The sequence below is a fragment of the Carcharodon carcharias genome, chromosome 14 (assembly GCF_017639515.1).
Source record: "Carcharodon carcharias isolate sCarCar2 chromosome 14, sCarCar2.pri, whole genome shotgun sequence".
Taxonomy (NCBI): Eukaryota; Metazoa; Chordata; class Chondrichthyes; order Lamniformes; family Lamnidae; genus Carcharodon; species Carcharodon carcharias.
Genome location: NC_054480.1, coordinates 31,315,967 through 31,335,530, shown reverse-complemented (window position 1 = coordinate 31,335,530; position 19,564 = coordinate 31,315,967). Strand labels below are relative to the sequence as shown.

The window sequence follows — 19,564 nt, the reverse complement described above, 5'->3', positions numbered from 1 at the left end:
CATTAAGCTGGGGGCCTTTGTATATGGCAAAATGCTGGATGCCTCTCAATCGCCCTTATTTGGGGACTTAACCCTGCAGTGTGGGCAGCTGCTCTAAGTCATGGCCCACCCCAAGTTTCCCAGTGGCAGCAATGTACCAAGGAGCTGCCGCATTGCTGCTCTGCCTGTTTTCCCAGCACTACCCCCACCCGTGCCTCAAACCCCTCCCCCTCCAGCAGAGGCTGGGAAAACTCAGCTCTCAGCCTCGGGTAATCAGGCACTCTTCCCTCCCCCCAACCTAAGCAATGCTTGGATTATTTCTAGTTATTTGTCAGCACAATCCAAAATACATTTAAACCAAATATACAACAGAGCTGAAGTAACATGCAGGAGATTAACATAGCATGTGAATGATCCTCTGCTGCTATGGAATGACTATTTCATTTTTATCCAACAAAAACATTTAAAGACCATTTGGAATGCTAGGTTATTTCAATATCTTGAAATATCTTGTTTGCTTAGATTTCTTATCATACCATCAACTGTTTTGGTTTGGATATTCAGAGTGCTTGTGGGTACAAAGTGCTTTTTTCTTTCCAAAACAAAAATTCTCCCCATTTGAATCTTCTGCAGCAGATAGAAAGGGCACCATATTTGTTAGCTGGCCATTAGTAGTCAAGTGACAATGGCTTGGTAACTACATTCTGCCTACAATCTAATTTCCCCCTGCCCAACCTTTCTATTTGAAAGTGCCTGGCCTCACTACTACAACACTGGCACAATCAAGAATCCATTGGAAATGGTAGTAAACCCACTCTATACAATGGGCTGAATTTTGCTGTCAGCGAGCAGGGGGCGGGCCCTGCTCGCCGACGCGTAAAATGACACGGGGTGACGTCAGGTGGAACCCCCAATGTCATCCTGCCCCATTTAAATCTTCAGGAAGGCGGGGGTGCAGCAAAATCAGCTGCGGGCCCGCCCTATCAAAGGCCAATTGAGGCCATTAACAGGATCATTAAAACAATTAAAGGACCTGCCTGTCCGATCTTAAGGTTGGCGGGCAGGCCAGGAGCACCGGCGGGGAATAGTAAAAACATGAAACCTCATCCACAGGCAGGATGAGGTTTTAATGCTGGGATTTTAAAAGTTTATTAAAGTTTTACTGTAATTAATGAACATGTCCCATCTCATTGTCACATGAGGGGACATGTTAAGGATGTTTTTTTTTCATTTTTAATACTTTTAAAGCTGTCAGCGATCTCCCTGATGCAGCACTTAGCCTCAGGGAGATGTGTGCTCTTTCGCTTTTGGGGAATCCCCCCTCCCCCCGCCCCAGCACAGGGAGCACATAGCGCTTCCCGCCAGGCATCAGGCTGGGCGGGCCTTAATTGGCCAGCCCATGTAAATGGCGGCAGGGCCCACTTCTCTGGCGGGGATTGGCTCCCTGCTTGCTGGAGATTGGGTCGGGCCTGCCTGCCCAGCAGGCAGAAAATTCTGCCCAACATTAATGATTGTGTGTACTTCAGTATGTTTTTCCTTTCAATTCTATTGAACAATAAATGTTACTTCCCCTGTTATAAATATAAATTACCAATAATTCTGTTTGTCTTAATTCACATGATGCATAAGTGTTACTTTGCATAAAGCTGAAAGAAATATATCTGTTTCTTTTATTTGATTTCAGGGAGGGGAATGATCCTGGAGATTGTATGAAAGTGACTTACAAAGAACTCTTACAGCAGGTCTGCAAATTTGCCAGTGTCCTGCGAACTCATGGTAAGCTCCTGAACTACTTATCCTCCTGAGTTATTTTGATTTGAGTGAAAACCAAAACTGTTATCAAACTATGCATTAAAAAAAACCACATATCTCAGTTAAAACTAACATCTTGCAGTACAACAGAATGTTTTATTATATTTCTGGATGATAGGGCCTTCAATCTCGATAATTCCTCTTGTCTACACCTCCAACTTTGCATAAATTGTTAGCAATAATGCAAGGAAAAAAAACTTTCAGAAACTTTAAATTCACCTGAATTTTTTATTTTAGTTAGTTTCTGGGTTTAAGGATTGATGGAGTTGATTATTTCACTTTTGGAGTTGTATATTGCGACCAAGACACTATAAATTAAAACACTAAAAGAACTGCACAGCAAGTTATGGATTGCATTGCAAAAAAATTACCTACTTTTTATCAGCCCCAGTTATGGCACTTCTCTGACTTCATTCAGTTAAGATACATTACACCCTTTTTTTTTGTAACCTGACTATTTTGACTGGACCATATGAAGTAATGTTGTCTCAGTTGCACTACCAGGAATACATGAGTAGCACGCTAGGCACTCCCCCACAACTTAAGGGCACCACTTCTTTTGTTATACTCCTGTGAAGCACCTCGGAACTTTAAAATGTTTAACATGCAATATAAGCACATGCTGTTGCTGCTGCAGACATGTACTTGCTCTGCCTTGTTTTACATATGTAATTCCCTATGGTGCTACTATTTTAAGAAGTCAAAATGCTTATTCCAGGAGACCCATAAGCCTACCTTCCAATCATGCACCAGATCTTGGCTAAAGATTCATAGGATTACATTACATAGGAGATGCGGCACAGTACATGCACAACATTCCCTTTCAGTAGCATGATCCAGTTGATCCCCCTCCTGTCTTTCCTCAGCTAACTCTCACAGCATAACCCTCTATCCCCTTCCTCCTCAAATGCTTGTCTAGCATCACCTTAAATGCATCTATACTATTTGCTTCAGCCACTCCCTGTGGTTGCAAGTTTCACATTCTCTTCACTGTCTGGGTGAAGAATTTTTTCTGAATTCCCTATTTGATTTCTTGGTGACCATTTTATATGGCTTCTACTTTTGCTCTTCCCCACAAGTGGAAATATTCTTTCTGTATTCGTTCTATCAAGACCTCAAGACCTTCCATAATTTTAAAGCCCTCTATTAGGACAGCCCCCAGCCTTCTCTTCTCAAGAAAATAGGCCCAGCCTGTTCATCCTCTCCTGAAAGTAATTTCTAGCGACATCCTTCTAAATCTTTCTTGGACCCCCTATATCTTTTTTATAATATGGCAACCCAGAATTGTTTATAGTACTCCAGGTGTGGTCTAATCAAAATTCAATACAGTTTAGTATAACTTTATTTTTGAATTCGATCCCTCCAGAAATAAACCCTAGTATTTGGTTTGCTTTTTTATGTCCTTGTTCACCTGTATCTCTATCTTTAGTGATTTATGTATTTGTACTCCCCTAACCCTTTGCTCCTTTACCCCGTTTAGATTCTTAGGGCTGAATTTTAATGGCCACACACAGGCAAGAGAGCAGGCGGGTGGAGCTGTAAATTAGGGTACTGTGCTATCAGCAGTGTGCCTGCTGCCTATCTATCCTCCAGCTGCCTGCCTGCCCTGCCATGATTTAATGTGTGGCAGAGGTGTCGTGTGGGCCACCTGCCCATGGCTCAATTAAGGCCCTTAAGTAGGCAATCGGTGCCTGTTTAAGGGCCTCATCCTGCCGCTGCTTCAATTTAATGAGCAGTGGGAGAGGCCTGCGCCCAATGTGCATCCTGACAGGTTTGGCCCTGTGAGCTGCTGGACTGTGAAAGGGGAGACTGCATCCTTCCCAGGTCCTCTATGGCAATTGGGAACCCCCCCTGCCCCACTTCCCCACAGTTTTGCCTACCAACATCTACCCATCCCCAGGGCCCTTGCCAAGGCCTGCCAACCCAGCCAGAGTGAGATCCTGGACTTTGTGTTCCAGGTCATCCATGGTTGCTCTTTCACCCAGGCCTCCTGCAATACCAGCAGTGTCTACCACTCCTGGTGGCGCTAATGGTGGCGCAGAGCTGCTGGCCTCCGATTGGCTAGCAACCCTATGAGATGGGACATCCTCCTGGAGATGGATGGAAGTACCACTTCATACAAATTAAAGAGTTGGCACTTGAAAAATTAAAGTGAGGTGGCTAAGCAGAGATGGGCTCACCCTCGACATTTACACTGGGGCAGGGGCCTGCCCTCAACATATAATCTGGCCCTTATTTTCTAAAATGCAACCTCGTTATTTCTTTTGCCAAAATGTAATACCTCACTTTATCTATGTTGAGATTTATTTGCCAATTATACGCCATTTCTGGAAGTCTGTTAATATCTTGTAATTTGTTTCAGTCCTCATTATTGACTATCCCCCTCAAATTTAGTGTCATCTGCAAATTTAGAAATTGTCATTTTTGATTCCAAAAGTTAAAGTGTTAATATAATCCTGAATAAAAATGGTCCCAGCGCTTGTGGTTAATACCACTTCCCACCTTCTGCCACTATGAATAACTACCTTTACCCCCTACTCAATGCTTTCTTTCTTGAAGCCAGCTAGCTATCCATTCTGTCACTTGCCACTTAACTCCACATTCTCTGACCTTCATTAATCTATGATGTGGGACCCTATTGAAGGCCTTTTGAAAATCCACATAAAGTGCACCTACTGCATTACCCCTATTTACGTTCTTTTTTTAAATTCATTCATGAGATGTGGGCATCACTGGCTAGGCCATCATTTATTACCCATCCCTAATAGCCCTTTCACAGAGGGCATTTAAGAGTCAACCACATTGCTGTGGGTCTGGAGTCACATGTAGGCAGATTTCCTTCCCTAAAGGACATTAGTGAACCAGATAGGCTTTTACAACAATTGACAATGGTTTCATGGTCCTCATTAGATTTTTAATTCCAGATCTTTATTGAATTCAAATTCCACCATCTGCAGTGGCGGGAATCGAACCCGGCTCCCCAGAGCTTAACCTTGGGTCTCTGTTGCCTCTTCAAAAAATTTAACGAGATTGGTCAAGCAAGACTTTCCCTTTTGAAATCCATGTGGACTATTCATCATTATATTTTTGGTTCCTATATGATTTTCTAGGTTCCCCTTTAGTAGGGTTTCAATTACTTTTCTTATTAGCAATGTAAAGCTGACAGCCTATAATTCTCTGGATATGTTCTATTTCCCTTCTTAAATATAGGTACAACTGTAGATATCGTTCAGACTTGTACACACAAATATAGAAGAATTTATTTGGCCAGCATGATGTATGATTGATTCTAGAGTGGTACTATCTCAGCTGTTGCACTGAGGGTTAGGGCTATCAAATCTGGTCGGACGCATTCCTGAAAGTATCATCACAGGACCTTCCATTTCCAATCACCTTGCCTAGTCGAACTACCTTTGTCCCATCTTTAATCCAGTATTTTTATCACTAGTAAACAAAAGTGTTCAAAGAAAAAGGGGATAAAAGCATTTTTAACGCTCCTCTAATTTTTTTATGGTTTGCTCACAGCAATGTCCAGGAGATTAGTCTTTAATTTGTGACGAATCCTGAACAATGTTGGAGGATTCACAACCTTACTGAGGCTGAGATAGTTACCAAGCTTTTCCACCCATTCACTTTAATTGGCAGAAAGATTGCAGACTGGGGAGCACAGAAGTGGTCATTGCCAACAACTTGGGTGAATATCAGTAGATAAGGTGCCAATTACTGGCTTTATTCTTAGACTGTCACTATGGGCATAAGTTTGCTAAAAAAATGAAATGTGACAAGTTCACAGAATATTTACTCTCCATAAAACAATAATAATATTGATGGATAATATGCCATCCGTAATGCAAATATTCTGCTTCACCTATTGGACCTAAGCAGTATTGGCTGTTCTTCCAAACTCCTTCCTAAATGACTCAAACTATTTATTTGGGAATGGTAATGTAGGAATGAACTATGATACACGTGTGTTAAATGTTTGTACAGGAAAATACCAGTCAGAAAATAAATATCTGTGTTTCTAACATGGGGTTTTTCTGAGTGGGATAATCCAGCCGTCATCCCAGGTTCAAACTGCATAAGTTTGGGTATTTTTATGCAGCTGCTGTTATCCCACCTGAGGTCTGTGAAGTTAAGAGTGTGGCAAATCTGTTACAAGCCTGCCCATTCAAAAATAGCAGATATAGTTTTCAACGAAATGTACAATGTGCTCACATTGAGGTTCGTTGCACTTTTTTTAAAGAATCAGTTAATGCGGCATACCATGGAATTTTGTACAAATATGTGAAGTGTCTGTAGGGGAACAGCACTGGTTATGACGGTCCATTCTCGACCGTCTGTGCATGACATTACCTAGCTTTTTCTAAGTACCTTCCTACAGGTGTAGACTGAGCTTGGATAACCTGTATGATAGAGGATTGCAGGTATGAACTACAGTCCTAAAGACAGTATATATTGGTGCATCATATTCTTGAACACATAACTGAACTCTGTATCTGAATCAGCAATTCAAGAGAAATTATTAGAACCTGAGTCAGCCTGGGTAACTTAATTTTCTTCAAATATCTGACTTGATAACTAAGCTGTTTCCTTCCAATCATATTTAACATATGTTCTGTTATATCTGTTTAAGGATTATTATTTCTTTGTAAACAAAGTGGTACCTATACTTACTTAACCTCCCATTATTTCATGTGATCGTAAGAAGCTTTTCCAAACACGAATAGTTATCCAAATTTTTAAGGTCCCGTGAAATTGTTTTGCAAATTGTCTATTAAATTTGGCTTGAGTTAGTAATTGTGGATGGTGAAACATTTTATAAGCAAACAAATTTGGTAGCTGCTTATACCATTCTTCAACAACTTTTCCCAGTATTGCTCAAATTTTCAGTCCATAATTTCCATAAAAGGAGAATATTTGTGAATTTTTCTCTTTGAAAATGGACAATGGGGAAATATTATGGTGAATTGAGTACAAATTTCTTTTCAGTTGACTATCCATTGGAAGTAACATAGATGACTGGATATGAATCTGGTTGTCTACACTATGGTTTTTATTTTTGATAAAAGATAAATCACCTCAAGGCTTTGGAACCAATACTCCATTTTTTTGTAAAGTGACTTGAGTAAAGTCTTGGGTGTGATAATTTTTGATAGGCTGATTGACTCTTAAAGATGAAAATCAGCATGTAAACAATTGGATTTTGCGTATGAACTGCATTAAGATACAACAACATGAAACATAGTAGACTGTGAATTTCAGTTGCTTCATATTCTCTTGCATGGTTTGTAATGTAAATGTTCATGGACTAACCAGAATCCCAAAATGTTGTTTCCTGTCTTCACATATGCCACTATTTATGCCTTTTTATTTAAAACCCGCAGGAGTGAAGAAGGGAGACAGAGTTTCAATCTACATGCCAATGATTATAGAATTGGTTGTTGCCATGTTAGCTTGTGCCAGAATAGGGGCAATACATTCCATTGTGGTACGTAAAAAGTTATACGGTTGCTAGCTTTCATAATCATGGTGACTGTAATTATAGACAATTTGGAAATTTAAATGTTAAGATCTGTTCAATTGTTTAATATGTGTCTTCATTGACCAGGTCACTTGAGCTAGTGATACAGCCCTAGAAACTGCCTTCACACCCAACACAGATACAGTAGAACTCACTTTAAGGAATTATGGAATCTTCGGCCGAAATTTTCTAGTCCCACTCACTGTGGAATCGTAGTGGGTGGGGCAGATAATTTGACAGACCTGTAAAATATCCGTTGACTTTGGCAGCAATTTCAAGTCCCACTCAAAATTCCGCCTGATGAATATGAAAAATATAGTGCCAGCAAAAATGACCTGGAAGAGGGACCTGAAGAGGACTCTGTCGGGCGATTGGGACTGCATTTGTAAAGTATTGTCTCAATTTGTAATCAAATAATAGAAGAACAAATTAAAATTAATCTTCGGAAATGCCATATCCCATCTATCAATGCAGGTAGAACTTCACAATGTCAAAGCAGAGTGTTGAAGCTTTGGTGCGAGGGCACAATCCCCCATGCTTACTGGCTAAGCCAAAATATCCAGCCCTCTTAGCAGAACGTGCTGTATGACATCCATAAAATCGTGATGCATGCCACTGATTCCAAATCGATACACTTTCTGTGGGTGGTTCCTCTCCCCGCTCTTCGCCTTCCCCTGCAACATAAGATGCCAACACTGGAAAAATGTTGAGTCTTCTTCCAGTTACAGTCCATTGACGCACTCAACACACCAGGCATTAACACCAGCTTCACCGTGACTACTGAGGATGTGCAGAACTCTGACTACGCGTAGAAGCTCACTCTCTATCACAGTATACCATATTTACAATTTGAGTAATTAAACCCAGATTCTGTACGTAACTCCAATTCATTGTTATTGAATTGTCAAATAATTATAATAATATTCAGTTTGCAGGTTTTTCTGCAGAATCTGTGTGTGAACGAATTCTGGATTCTCACTGTTCTCTTCTAATTACAGCAGGTAAATCAACAGCCATTTCCCCAAGGTTGTATTTTGCACAAATTCTGCATATCGCCTACCCTATAACAACGCTTCCAGGCTTCCTACTGTATCAATAGTACAACACTTTCAGCACTTCATCTGTTGCATTACATCTTAAACGGCAGAGGAATTGAGAATTTTAATGCAATTGTATAGGTGGGATTAGTAGTGGGTGGGGCTAAATGGGTGGAATTTCGGAATGCATCAGGAATCAGGCTTCAATCTGACAATCTCTGGGGTTTATTGAGGCAGGACATGGAGGGCGGCGGCAGGTGGGGGTGTGCAGATTGGGATTTTAAATATGTTCATGAAGCTGGAAGGGACTGACCTAACCAGCTTTGCACTTTGAACTGTGTCCAGCCAAGGGAAACCCAGCAGCAGCAGCAGTGAGGTGAGGACAGCCTTGGAGAGTACTATCATTGCACACCTTGTGGGCCAGGATGAATAGGAGTGTTTCCTCCCGGCCACCCATGCTCCCTCACCTTCGGACACCCTTCCTTCCACCTCGGTCCCCGGGCTTGGTGGTCGGATCAGACCCCTCTTTAGGCTTAGACCTCTCTCCCCACACCCGCCTATTGGGGATCAGACCTACCTGGTCCCTCTCCAGAATGCTCTCCACCCAACTGGAAACCAAGCCAATCAATCAAGTTGACTTCCTGCCGGCAAACTCAAAAGTTGTGGAATTAAAACACCATAGCACGTTGGGCAGCTCAGCCATCTAGAATGCCCGCATACCATTTGACACTCTCATCTACTGATTCCCCAGCTGTCGGCAAGTTAAAACTCCTCCATAATAATCCTGTTGATTGACATCAATTTCCATTTTTTAAATGTAGAATGTAGGCAAAAGTAAGTGATTTAAATTATAAAAATACAGTTTTGTAAATAGCATTATATTCATGGTTTCCCAGCAGTGAACTTCTGCCAGCAAATTCCCACTTCCCGCCTGTCGGCCAGGTGGTGAATCTGGCTGGGTGTCAACTCTTTCGAGTACAAACCCGTTTCCATCTGTTTCAGATGAAGTTACATTGTTTCATAGTTTGCCATTGTGAGATTTGAACTCTTGATCTTGAGGTTACAAACCCAGTACCATAACCACTTGGCTATTTAAGCCAAGCGGCTGGGTGTCAAGCAGAACTCCCCAACCTCTTGTTTAAATTGGACCCTGCCATTAAGATCAACAGGGCCTCCACATTTCCAAATGTGCTGCGCACTACCAGGCTTGTGTCCACAGTTCTCATCCCCACCCATTGCGCACTGCACTCCTCCCCCTGCCTACCATGAGCATGGAGCGTTGATCTTAGCTGGCATCTGTTAAAAGAAAAGACAAGTTTATGTTTTGGGGATAGACCTTAATCAAAAGTGGTTTATGCTGGTTAGATTTTAATTTGTGAAAGAGCAGTGTATAAATTGACAATTCAATGACAGTACATTTAGTTTTTGCAGTGTTTACAATGCCATATAATTATACGTTTAGTTGTTATTTGAACAAATGCATATCAACCACATATATTACATAATTCTGCATTAATAGAGGCAATTAAGCAATTTAGAACCAGAAAGTTAGGGCATGGATGTTGTTGCATGAGATATAAATGGCAACAAGCTGAAGACTAGTAGTGTTCCACGGGGATATGTGTTTGACCTCAACCACTCACTGTATTTATTAATGACTTAGGTGATGGGATAGAGAGGCACATACCTAAGTTTGCCAGTGACACAAAGATGGGCAGCATTGTAAGCAGTGTAGATAGAAGTGTACATTAAGTGAATGGGCAAACATGTGGCAAAAAGATTTCATTATTGACAAGCGTGAGGTTATCTATTTTGGAAATAAAAAGGATAAATCGGAGTACTTTCTAAGTGGTGGTAAGCTAGAAACAGTGGAGGTCCAAACAGACTGAAGTGTCATGTACGTAGATGATGAAAACGTCCTGGACAGATACAAAAAGTGATTAAAAAGGCTAATGGAATGTTGGCCTTTATATCCAGAGGGCTAGAATTTGAGGGGTTAGAAAACTTTCTGCAACTACACAAAGCCAAGGTTTGACAACACCTAGAATACTCTGTTCAGTTCTGGGTACTGCACCTTAGAAAGGAAAAATTGGCCTTGGAGTGAGTGCAGCCTAAATTTACTAGAATGCTGCCTAGGCTCCAAGAGTTAAATTATGAGGAGAGATTACACTACCTAGGGCTGTATTTCCTGGAATTTAGAAAATTGAGAGGTTATTTGATCAAATGATGAGATGGATTGCAGCAGTTCAAGAAGGTGGCTAACTGCCACCTTTTCAAAGACAATTAGGGATGGGCAACAAAAACTGGTCTTGCCAGCGATGCTCACATCCCATGAAAGAATGAAAAACAAAATCATGATATTAAGGGGAACAGGTAGGTTAGATGGAGAAAAACTATTTCCACTGGTTGGGAAGTCTAGGAGACAGAATTACAGCCAGGCCATGCAGGAGTGAATTTAGAAAATATTCTTACACACAAAGTGTGGTAGAAATTTGAAATCCTCTTCCATAAACAACAGATGATGCTGGATAAATTTGTTAATTTTATGTCTGGGATTGATAGATTTTTGTTAACCAGAAATATTAAGGAATATTGGGAAAAGGCAAGTCATATGGAGTTTGGTCACAGTCAATCATGATCTCATTGAGTGGCAGAACAGGCTGGAGAGGTTAAATGGCCTAGTCCTGTACGTATTTTCTTATAGACTGAGCTGGTATTTGCTTGTTAGTCTGTAGAAAAAAAAGAACTATGAAGTACAGAGTACTTGGCATTATTCTGATGCCTTTCTCATGTAAATTTTTAAAGCTGCTTGTGGTAAGGCATCTGGGAGTTTGTGCGAGATGGAGTAAGAGGTTTGACATCTTGTCCAGCATCGTCAGTGGATTACAGCATTCCCTACTGGCTGATTTACACTAGGTTAATGATACAGGAAAAAATATGCTACATTCATATGTAAATATTTAACATATTTAGCTCTCAACTTTTCTTAGATGGATTTTACAGAGGGGATAAACCCATAAACTTGAAGCAGATAGCGGATGAAGCACTCAGGAAGTGCAGACAGAGGTGTGTATTGTGTAATCTTTTAAGTTACCTTCAAAATCTTGTCCTTTTTAAGGCATGTGCATCATTAAGATAATGAGATTTTCTGACGTCTGTAATTGTTTTTGTTCCTTTCCTTTTCTTAAATTTATAGCTGTTATTTTTTTTTTAAAGTTCTGAAAGTTGCTCCTGCCTCTAAAGTAATTTTCTTTGAAGGAACTTCCCTGTTCGAAAGTGCATTGTCAAAAAACACCTTGGAGTTACAGAAGCCACAGAAGAAACTTGTACAGATAAAGTTTCAAGTAACGCACAGTCGCCACCTGCAAAACGATCCTGCTACAACCTCCAGGCAAGGAAAAGCAGAAATCCTTTAACAGGCACTGCAAAATAGGTTCAAATCTATTGTGCTGAGAAGATTTTTCTCACCCCTTTTGGAATTGCTTAGTTCAGTTGCTTTGATCTGCACATTTCTCCTTGAATATAACATTATATTGCATGTTTCTCACTCCAATCCTCATTATAACTGAATAGCATTGTTTGACATGATTCATTTTGATTTCTGCAAGCATGAACAGCAAACCTTGATTTTTTTCCCCAAAAATGTTTGTGTTTTCAGCTCTTAAAAACTGCCTTTACATCACTAATGTAAAAATAAACAACTACTAGTCAATTTCCTGGCTAGAATTACTTTGGAGTTTATGTGTAGTGGTATTGGATGGGAGAGATCTCAAAGCTGTAGTAGTTACAAAAGTATAAAATTTTCAAAAGGAAAGCGTGTATTTGCCAAAATGTTGCTTCTCTCATCTATGAACTTTCTACAGGATAAGGACAATAAGAAAGCAAAGAATGTTCATCATGAGATGCAGGTATTTTAGTCCTAATGTAGCTGCCACCTTTGAAACCTGCACATTAGCTTGGCTATATGTTTCTCTTCCCTCTCGCCCTGCCCCATTTATTAACATTATTTGTGGAGCTGTCTGACAATATAATAGTTGCTGTGTACTCTTTCTACTGACTACCTTTGCGGTGGCTGGTCTTTTAACACATTCTGTTCTGCACAGATTGAACAACTTACTGATGCTGTAAAAGCTCTCTTTAAAATAAATAACACCCCTAAATTAGAGATTCAGTGGAATCCCAATATTTGTGGATTCCACCCAAGTTTTTTGTTCAAGATTCACTAAACAAATCAAGATTAGACGAGGATTGGTTACGAACTGTTTATATCCTTCTTTCCCATTTTTATAAATGCTGTTTAAATGGGTTAGTTGTTATTGTGAAACTGAGACACAGCATATGACCTGACCATGCCTGGTTATGAAGAAGATAAGTGAAGAGCATTGAACCATTTATATTATCATACTATGAGACTGTGACCAGTGTCCATATTGTTTCAGAAGTGTCCTCAAGTTGAAACACAGGACACTATTTTACTGAGGTGTATTGAGAAAGAAATTACATGGCACAACTTACCATTTAAGAACTTTGCTGTACCTTCTTCAGTGTCTTGAAATTCTTTTGACTTCCCAGATATAGTATATTAAAGCCAAAGTTCAGTGTTAGTGTTCAGTGTTAATCTTCCACATGCTACTTGTGGTTTATTTCTGTTCTGCCAGTTACAATTATTTTTGAATGATCTTACTTGGCTTTCCTCGCCATTTGTAACTGCTTCTCCTATTTCTGTGTTTTATCTTCAGTTGGTACGCCTGAAACTCTAGTTTACAGTGTGATCTGTTTATCCCCTTCTATCTTATGTGCTTTGATCAAATTGAAGATTTTGTTTGCTTCATTTCCATACAGCATATTATGGAACTAGATGCCAGTGTGTTTTGTGATGTTCCATCAAATACATTCTGAAAAGTTTGAAGCTGATTTCAATCTGGATACTTGAATAATAGAAATGCTAGAAACTGATCTGTAAAGACAAGATGGCTTTCCTCAACACATCACTTCAACTAGCACGCAATGCAATCCTCAATTTGAGTCTTACCTGGTTTACTATACTTTTTGTGACACTAAGTACATACATACAAACATATGCACTAGGAGCAGGAGTAGGACATTCGGCCCTTCAAGCCTGTTCCGCCATCCAATAGATCCATGGCTGACCTGATGGTGGCCTCAACTCCACATTCGGCCTACCCCCAATAACCATTGACTCCCTTGTTAGTCAAGAATCTGTCTAGCACTGCCATAAAAATATTCAATAACCCTGCCTCTAACGCTGTCTGGGGATGAGAATACCAAAGACTCACGACCCTCTGAGATGTTAACAGACTCCAAGCTAGTTGGTGAAGTTGAAATCAAGACACAGAGCCTTTCTCTATTAAGAAAGTTTATTGACTTTGTTCGGTCCCTCAGCTCTCCTCCTACACATCCAGTGTCCCAAAGATCCCCTATTAATATGTGCTCTATGTACTTAATTAAACAATGCCCTCCACTTGTGTATCCTAACAATATAATTAACGTACCATTAAAATGAGAGAAAAAATTCTTCTTATCTGCATCTTCAATGGGAGACCCCTTATTTTTAAACTGTGTCCTCTATTTCTAGTCTCTCCCACAAGGAGAAACATTCTCTCAGCAGGCTTTCTGTCAAGTCCCCCAAGATCTTATATGTTTCAGTAATATAATCTCCTCTTCTAAGCTCCAATGGGTATAGACCAGGCCTGTCTAACCTTTGCTCATAAGGTAACACCTCCTCACCCCCAATTCCAGGTATCAGTCACGTGAACCTTCCCTCATCTGTTTCTAATGCATTTACATCCTTTCTTAAATAAGAGGACCAAAACTGCACACAGTACTCCTAGGTGTGGTCTCACTAACGCCCTATACAGCTGTAGCAAAACATCCCTACTATTCCATTCCTCTTGCAATAAATGACAACATTCCATTTACATTCTTAATCACTTGCTGTACCTGCATACTAACTTTCTGTGATTCAAATATGTGGAAAACAAATGAATGAAGTAGGAAGTTTATGTTTGGCATGGTAATCTTCCTCTGAAGTTCATCTTTCCTGTAGATGATTACTTTCTATCAATATCTCAAAATTACTAAGAGATATTGATGGTTCGCAAAAAATTGCCAATGTCAAAGGAACCAACAAATTTATACCACATGAGAAGAGAATGCCGATTGGTTGGCAAGTGCACTCTGGTAGAGGCGTTGCCATGGAGAATGCACCAAGTATGGTGACTGACAGTTAACTGCCGAGCATTGTTTGAAATTTAAACCAGGCAGCTGGACTCAGATTGGTCAAGACATTGCCCTGGGGAATGAACTAGTAAATAAGTGGCTGTTTGCACCTGTTTCAGCTAAACAAAATAACAATGTGTGTACATGTTCTTTTTGTCTGCAAAGAACAGGGCCCTGTGTATTAATATATGTAGCTTCCAGTACACACAAATGTGCCACACTCTGAGCCTGACTGACAATTTTAAATTGGTTGTCAGCGTAATTCTTAGCACACTGAGAATTATTTATGTTGTCTAATCGTGGAATCACATCTGGGGTGGAATCGTCCCAGATTTGCACTAAGTAAGGTAGCGGGTGGGAAAATGATGTTCTACCCGCTGGCTGCAATGGTGGCTTTTCACGTAGTATCATCCCAAACCCGCTACATTAATAATGCATTCCCATGATACATGTTGCTTCAATGGCGGGCAGGCTCTGATTCACCTGCCAAGCTGTCACCTTGCTGTTTCATCACGCCAGGCACATTTAAAGGATAGCTGCGCTCAGTGCTTCCGGCTCAGGACTGCAGCAGAGAAGACTGCAGCCTCGACCGCCTTTTGGACACCGTGGGGGCCTGCTGTGATGTCCTCTACCCCCACTCTGGCTGCAGGAGGGGCAGAAATATCACCACTGCCATCATCTACCAAGTCAGAGTGGTGATCAGTGCCAATGCTGCACAGAAGAGGTTAGCCATCCAATGCAGATAGAAGATGAATGGTCTCATCCGTGCAGCCAGAGTATGGCAACCATCTCATCATTCTAAACTCTCATACTACAGTCCATCACACGTTCACTGGCATCTCACTCACTGCCAGCTCAAGGGACATCGCCACCCATTCTCTCTCATAGCCATCTGGCCTCATCTCCTCTGGAGACTGACTGCTCAGTCCTCACCATCCTGAGGCCAGTTCCACAAATCAACATGTGCCCCCACACACATCCTCAGATATCCTCCTTCCCCAGTACAGCCCTCATCCAGCAGCTTCTTCCCTTGCCTGATGCCACTTCTCCCCCTTCCTCAAGCAAGCCTAGACCTGCAGCCATTGAAGAGCCACCCACATATAGCTGATCTCGTAGGTAGAGACCTGCCCTTGAGCCCTTCCTAAAAGTGATATGGTGCTGTCTGTAAAGCCTAGCGCTGATGACTACGAGTGCTGACCAAAGCAAGGTAGGCAAACAAACCTTAAAGTTCTGAGTGAAATGCAGCCCGCCAAGTGCACAACTTAATGTATAATGTTGTGAAACATGTTGGCGTGTTTTCCTGCTGATGTAGGGGGAATAATCCTGCGGTGGGATGAGTCCGGCGGACTGGCCTTATAATGATATGCAGATGTATTACAATGGGATTCCTGACATCCACTGGCGGGAAATGCAACCCACTGAGTGCACAACCACAAACTGGTTTCGCAATATCGTGAAACAGATTTTTGGCTATTTTGCTATATTGTCCGTTCATGCCACTGAATACGCCCGATGCCAGTGGGCACAGAAAATTGTGGCCCTAATGTTAGACAGTGTTTTGAGTTTGGAAGCATGGGCTGGTTTGGTACGGTCTGTACCTTGCCCGTTGTGAACAGCAGAAGGGATATGCTGTTTGATACGATCTGCCAGTCTTTGGAACATATGGCCTACTTAACGTAGCATCATATACTGGCACTGAAATTCCAACACCACACTAATCATTTGTGTGATAGGCAGAACGTCTTTTTCACTTGATGGCAACATTGTCTTGATGAGTGCATGATGAGAAACTTCAACAAAAAATGTCTCCTTTTTCAGTAATACTCAAGTTCTGTACTACCAAATGACTAGATGTTGTTAGATTAAGGCCTGGATTTTCGCCACAACAGAAAGCCTCAGAGATCCTACCCGTCATGGCAAAAGTGGCAGAAGTGCCCAAAAATCGTAAGTTTCGTCCCCAAACACCACTTCCCATTTTTGTGAGGTGGGAATGGGGGCAGTTTGTGCATGCACAGTTCATGGATGCAGCTGGCCATTTAAATCATCAGCTGCCTCCACTGAAGTCAGAGTTTTATATGCCAGGAGTGTGTCAGCTGAAGTGTGCAATGTTTACCTGGTAAGAGCTGGTTTAAACTTTGTGCGTTTCTTTGAGTAGCTAGGGTACCCCTTTGGAGAGATAAGGTGCCCCTGTGGATCTGGTCCCAGAACACCTTTGGGGGAGGTCAGGTACCCTTTGGGAAGGTCAGGTGCTGTCATGAAAATATAATAATTTTCATAAAATTATTGTGATTTATTATAAAGGTAGGTTAACAGTGGGGTTTGGATTAGTTTCTTTGTGGTGGATTTAAATGAATTGGAGGCAGCTGGTCTGGGGCTTTTGAATTATCAAAAGAGAAGCTAGGTTTGAAATGCTAAATACGTAAACGTGGCTGAAGTTTTAGAATGTGAGGTTTGAGGAACATTTGTATTTTTAGATAAATTAGATTAGTTTGAATTCAAAGAAATGGTAAGATGTTGCACCTAGCCCTAAGAAGCTAAGCTAAACAGTGTGTTTATTTTTCCCAGAGGTTACTGATAAATGAGTTCTATGAAAGATTTACATTATGAGAAAAGTAAAGCTGCCAAGATATATTTGAACAATGGAATTTACATTAAAAAGGGAGAAACATGTATAAAAGAGATGAGGTTATGAGTAAAGGGGAAAGCATTCTAAGATTTAACAAGTGTGAAAAGCCTCCAGCTTCTATGCATCAAGTTTCTGTTTACAGGAACCAAAGCTAAGAAAACTCACTGTGAATATCACTGTCCAGGGTATTGTGTGCTTTGTCTGGGTCTGTTAAAATTTATTTGTTTTTACTGCTGCCTTAACGGAGGTGTAACTGGGAGTCAGATTAATTAGGGGTTTTAGGAGTCATTAGAGTAGTAATTTGTAGTCCTATATATGTACTTAAAGTCTTTTCTTCTATTAATAAACGTTTAATTTAGTTTTGTAAAAAAACTTCTTAAGACCTGGTGGACTTATTACTACTGAATTCAAGGCAGGCATCTTGAAATAAAATACAAATTGCCAAACAGCCGTGGTAGCTGTTTCAAGCTACCCTCTGGGATTTGAGCAGCTCAGCATTTACCATCCGCTGTGCCATAACAAGTGCCCTTTGGAATTGTTAAAGGTGGCATGAATGTCTGTAAAAAGTGCATAAACTCATTAACTGTCAAGCTCGTTGCAACTGTCAACAGATCTGTCATACTCAACTGTCAAAACTGTCGAGAACCTATCAAGAGACCTGTCAAAGGTCTCAAGAGGACCTGTCAAGAGAATCTGTCAAATACATCAATGACCTGTCTTTCAAAGGAAGCTATGAAGCTGTCAAGGGATTCAAAAGTCTTGCCCCTTAAATCTTTGGAAAAATGTCAGGAGTATTTTTGTTTAAACCGCTGCTTGCTCTTTCACTCTGTCTGTTGCATAATCCTGAGGGTTTCCATTACTGAATACTGCTGCATGGTCATTTTCATGGTAGGGTGCCTGACAGTTCACAGTTTGATTGACAGCTACAAAGTGGTTGTAGACTCTTTGAAGTGGGAATATGAATTCCAGTGCTGCTTGTTTTAAGGGATTGTGCACTTGAATGAAATGTTTGTTGTTTTAAAGCTTCATATAGTTGATGGAATGTAAATGTAGTAATATTTTTTATGAATGAGTTTTTTCATTATAGTGAAGTCTGCAATAGATACATAGAACTTCATTTTATCTCAAATTTACATGGGTCTTGTTGTGTGCTCTCGGTGGATGCTGTGTGAGTTGATATAGTAGGTTTAAGGGCAAAGAGTGGTGGGTAGGGGGTCCTGGGTTGGCATGAGTTAGCACCAAGTTGGCATAGTGTTTATAAAGTGCCATGAGTGGGTACTGGGGCATAGGTTGGCATGGAGAATATGAGGGACCCTGGGGTGGGTACAGGGTATTAGGTGGCATGGATGGGGCATAAGGAGTGTGAGAGGGGTGAGGGCTGGAGGGATGTTTGACATTTTATTCTTTTTGTAAAATTTTGGAAACGGTACTGGTGCCCCGAGGCAGGCCTTCTGCTCAGCCAGGGTTAAATTATGAGGAGAGATTACATACCAATAGGGATGTATTTTCTGGAATTTAGAAGGTTAAGTCTTGATTTTGATCAAGGATTTGATTATATTAAGGAGAATAGATGGGACAGATAGAGAAAAAAATAATATTCCCACAGATTGGGAAATCTAGAACCATAGGCCATAGTCAAAAAATTAGAGCCAAACCTTTCAGGGGTGAAATTGGAAAATTGGTGCTAGAAGTTTGGACCTTTCCTTCATTAATGGCAATTGATGTTGGGTGAATTGTTAATTTTAAATCTGAAATTGATAGATTTTTGTTATCCAAGGATATTAAATTATATGGGGCAAAGACACGTTAAGTTAAGAAGTTAAGTCAAAGATCAGCCATGATCTTATCGAATGGCTGAACAGGCTCAACGGCGTACTCCTGTGCCTTTGTTCATGCCCTTGTAATACTGTCACATAAATAGCTGTTATTGCCTGTGGAAACATTGTCCCCAATATTTACAGGTGGAGGGGCTTGTGCAGTTCTAATGTTTGGGAAACCCAAGAGAATTGGTTTCCCTCAGTTCCTGCCTAATTAAGTGACAAGACCAGATTAACATTTTTTGTCTTCATTCCCTGACCAGAACGATTAGCTGGCTGGCTGTTGAGCAGGTAATTTTTTTTAGCTTCAATCTGCGGCCAGTGAGCTCAGAGGAGGGAACGAAGAATTGCAAAAGTTGTAAGGGATGGGGAGAGATCAGAGACTAGAAGGGGTTGTGGGAGCAGAACGGAGGCTGGAGGTGGATGGAGGGGGGTAGATCAGATGCTGGAGGTGGATAGAGGGGGGAGGTCAGAAACAAAAACAAAAATACCTAAACAAAAACAGCGGCTGGAGGTGGACAGAGATGGG

At 40.9% G+C, this 19,564-nt stretch overlaps 1 protein-coding gene across 2 annotated transcripts in view; it reads left to right on the top strand.

Annotated features, from left to right (window-relative positions):
- Positions 1-19,564, top strand: part of acss2 (acyl-CoA synthetase short chain family member 2) — a 90,370-nt gene that overhangs the window by 35,170 nt on the left and 35,636 nt on the right. The window contains exons 3-8 of one of the 2 annotated variants that reach the window (XM_041204356.1): positions 1,664-1,755; positions 7,179-7,282; positions 8,244-8,316; positions 11,343-11,418; positions 11,611-11,743; positions 12,216-12,260. In XM_041204356.1, the coding sequence (XP_041060290.1) occupies positions 1,664-1,755; positions 7,179-7,282; positions 8,244-8,316; positions 11,343-11,418; positions 11,611-11,743; positions 12,216-12,260 (523 nt within the window). The remainder of the gene's footprint in view (positions 1-1,663; positions 1,756-7,178; positions 7,283-8,243; positions 8,317-11,342; positions 11,419-11,610; positions 11,744-12,215; positions 12,261-19,564) is intronic. The other variant, XM_041204357.1, reaches the window with a different exon arrangement.